The 3,963-nt window shown below is 64.8% G+C and overlaps 1 protein-coding gene across 1 annotated transcript; it reads right to left on the bottom strand.

The window, feature by feature from the left end:
• Positions 1 to 3,398: 3,398 nt before the first annotated feature.
• Positions 3,399 to 3,704, bottom strand: EMIHUDRAFT_211386 (hypothetical protein; the record flags this gene model as incomplete). The annotated part of the gene is made up of 1 exon (XM_005768120.1): positions 3,399 to 3,704. One exon carries the CDS (start codon positions 3,702 to 3,704, stop codon positions 3,399 to 3,401), a length of 306 nt encoding a protein of 101 aa, XP_005768177.1.
• Positions 3,705 to 3,963: the final 259 nt, after the last annotated feature.

A 3,963-nucleotide genomic window follows, 5' to 3' on the forward strand; every position in this document is an offset into this window, starting at 1 on the left:
AAAAACCCAGGGGTTTATTGGGGGCCGGGGAGATTTAGGGGGGACCAAGCCCCCAAATGCCCGGACTTTCAACATGGGAAGGGCGGTTTCCGACCATTTCCAAAGGGGAAATTCCCCCCTCCTTTAATTTCCCAGGCCCCGGCCTTCCATTGTCTTAGGACTCCTAACACGCATGCGTGGGATTCTAGCGTGGGATGCCCAAGGGGTACGGGGGAGGGGGGTGGCTCGTCGGGTCGGGTCCCGGGGACACGACCGAGCACAACTACCTTCTGTGGTGTAAGACAGCGACAGGGACTGCGGCATCGCCCGTGGACTCCCAACTGCCGGAAGCCCAGAGGAGCGCACCGGCGGGAGATGTCACTTACCGGGCTTGACGGCCCGCCGGAGACCCACTTTCACGGGGCGACGGACTACTACGGCAACGTGGGTTCTGCAGACCACGTTGGGATCTACACTGCGGGGGCGCACGCTCCTGTGGGCCCGGCATCGGGGGTGGGCCCGGCGCGGACTACGCCCTTCGACACGAGCTGGGAGTCCCCGACGCGCAATGGCACTCGGTGTCGTTTGCAGGCGGCGGCACGCACGGTGCACCCGACGGAGGCACCCTCGAGCAAGAGCGGCTGTGGCCGCAGAGCCAGGCGCTCCTAACTCCGCTCGCCTTGGGCGACGGTGTCTGGACGGACGCCGCAGTCGGCGGCCGTGCTCTCAACACGCCAAAGCCCCCGGCAGTGGCCGGGTTGCACAGGCACGAACCACGGCGCGGCTCGGCGAGCCTTCCGCAGCGGACTGCGGGGGGCAAGGCAGACGCGGGAGATCGCTATGAAGACAACTACATCGACATCGATGGCGCGGCCCACGCGCCCGAAGGGCAGGCGAGCCGCGCCGAGCTCGGGCGGTCGCATCAAGCCGAGCTCGACGTACTGCGAGGGACGGTCGAGCTCCTCCGCAAGGAGCTCGAGGCAGTCAGCCGAGGAGATCAAGCCAGGACCCAGGGCCCAAGCCCCTGTGAGTCCAACCTGGAAGCTCGCGCTGGGGAATGGAACGCTACCACCGCAGCACCGAATCAACCTGCCTGCTCGTGCTCGTGGCGCATCACCTTGCCACCAAGTCCCGAAGCGCCGTTGCCAGAGAGGGCGGCGCCATCGACCTGGCGAGCATCCTGACCTCGGAGGCGCCGGATCCCCCGGCGTGCGGTCTCGAGACGCAGCCTGGCGGGAAGGGGGAAGGCACGGCCTGGCGCGGCCCACGCGCCCGAAGGGCAGGCGAGCCGCGCCGAGCTCGGGCGGTCGCATCAAGCCGAGCTCGACGTACTGCGAGGGACGGTCGAGCTCCTCCGCAAGGAGCTCGAGGCAGTCAGCCGAGGAGATCAAGCCAGGACCCAGGGCCCAAGCCCCTGTGAGTCCAACCTCAACCAAGCGGGGCAACCGCCAGGGCCAACCACCTTCACCACCTCGGCGGCGGGGGCGCGCGGGCAGCCCGCGCGCCCCCCCGGGGACGATGGGGCCCCCGCCGCAAACCCCGTGCACCACCCTCCCAGCGGGCGAGCCAACCGGCCCCGCGCGGCCGAGCAATCAGCGCCTCACCCAAGCGCGGCCGCGTACATCGCCGGTAGGAAGACCGGCGGGCCGCTCCACGGCGCGGCGGCCCCGGTGGCGGCGGTCGGCCCCAGGCCGACCCCGCCGCGCGCCTTCCGCAACCCTCGGGCTCCAATGCCATCCATACGGAAACCCGCCCCGCGACAGAAGCACGAAGGGCACCCCTAGTCTAACGGGATTTTTTCATCAGATTGATCAAGCTATCTCGTTCTATCTCGTGCGATCTCGCCTATTCGCGTGCCGTTTTTTCTTTGAGAGCGCCTTCGTTGTTAATAATACAAACCCAATGGTCCCTTGCGAGCGGTCCCTTGTCGCAGTCACACACACGCACACGCGTGAGGAGAGGCGGTGCTCGCTTCGACCGTCAGCTTCTCGTGGCGCTCACGGCGTAGCCAGCGCTTTCTTTTCCGCGCCCTTGTGCTGTTTGCTGTGAGAGAGGCTTGTATTTTAAGAATTCTTTTTGGGCTGCCTTGCTTCGATGTTGAACCAGGTTAAGTAGATGCGCCACGGACCACGCTGCGGCCCTGCATAGACCATGTGGGACGTCGAGTATCGACCTCTACTGCTTACCCAGCCTTCGAGTGTACCCTGGCTGGTACCAACCACACCAGGAGTAAACTGTCATTTTATCCGTGACTGTCTGTGCTTGCTTGTGCGTCTTGGGTCCGGGGTTGTGTTTTTGTGTGAACAGCTCAGGCTCCCTCCCTGTACTTGCGAGCCGTGCAGCAGCCTGTGTCTGTCCCCTCTGGCACGCGGCGACCAGGCGACCGGCGCCCACTCAAGGACCATCCCTAGCAACCGCCGCGTTGAGGGCGTTGTCGACTTGCAGCATGAGCACCGCGACGAGGATCATCGAGAGCAGCACCACGTGCTGCTGCGCGACGGGCGTGATCGCCTCTGTGATGCGGTTAAGAGCGTCCTCCTCGTTGCTGTTCCACAGGATCTTCCGCAGCCCATCGTTCTCACGGTATCGAGCGAGGTATGGCAGTACCTACATAGTCGGGCTTGAGTGCAGGAATCGGACGCTCGGATTGCGCGAGGCGGTATCTTCCGAACCTTCTCGGCCGCGGGCTCAAACACCGCGTACAGAGTGCCTCCGACAGCGGTCATGAGCAGCACAACAAGCGACAGGAGCGTCCGACGCTGGGCGTAGTTGTGGATGATTCCGAAAACCACAATGACGACGCAGGCAGGGATGATCAGCCTTGAGGTCAGTGGGTGGGAGTGAGCGCATATGAGAGAGTGAATGGACGGCCCAGTGAAAATTGATTGACTCACCTAGCGATGGCGTGAGGCATGCTGTGCGTGTAGTGGACGTGTGCGTCGGCAAAGTGCTGCGCAGAGGCTGTCCCAGCCACAATTGGCCCGTCGAAGACGAAATCCATCGAGAGCAGCCCCGCGAGGTAAACAAGTGCGAAGATATGAACGTTGGCCAGCAGCGATGACGCGCTTGCCATACTTGATCTCTCGGGTATTGCTTTCTCGGGGAGTGGTCGGCTTCTAGTTGCAGGTTTGTTGTTGGCAAAGCAAGACACAGCGCTTGGCCTGGCGGAGGCCAGCCATGTGGGGACGGCGGAAAAAAAAAACTCTTGATTGCCGAATCAGCATGTCACTCGTCGTCTCTCTGCTCCTCGCTCGGCCGGGCGGCGACTCGGGTGGTGCAGAGGCGCCGCCGCTGCGCGTGCGTGCGCACGAGGCGGCGCTGGAGCACGCCTGCCGTCGCCGCCACGGCCCGACGCCCGGGGCCGTATGTCGAGTCGGACAAACATTTGGCGAGAGCCAACCGAGCATCTTCACCGAGCATCATCGGATCGACCCGCTCTCCTGCAACGAGCCGCGGGAGGGAGACTCGTACGATCCGGCTCGAGCGGCGGCGCGTGGCGCGCACATGCCCTGCTCGCCCGCGGCCGCTGAGGCACACCCGGCGAGAGCTACCTTTGCCCCCTCGGCGTCGTTTGCGAGGCTCGCCTCACCGTCGTGCTGCGGGGGCGGCGGTTGGCTTGGGAGGTGCACGTGGCCGCGCGTGGCGCGGCTGGCCCCTGCACTCGCCCTCATATTTTGTGCTGGCTCGCGCACGCGCCGCGAGAACTCGACGACGAGCGACTGCATTGGCGGGCTTCGTTGTCAAAGGCGGCGGCTCTGCGTGGTCAAAGGCGGCGCTTGCCATCAGCCGCCGTGCACAGTTGTCCCAAACTCTTTCATGCTTTGGGTAGGACACAGGCCTAACTACTCGGGGGACACACGATTCCCGAACGGGTTGTGTCCCCCTTTCTCCTTTCGGCCTCTTCTCACCCCTCTCTTCCCCCTCCCCCGGAGCCAGGGAGGGAACGACCGCGGGCGAGGGCCGAAGGAGCGAGAGCGGCAAAGC

This window comes from Emiliania huxleyi (assembly GCF_000372725.1).
Source record: "Emiliania huxleyi CCMP1516 unplaced genomic scaffold EMIHUscaffold_47, whole genome shotgun sequence".
Classification (NCBI taxonomy): Eukaryota; Haptophyta; order Isochrysidales; family Noelaerhabdaceae; genus Emiliania; species Emiliania huxleyi.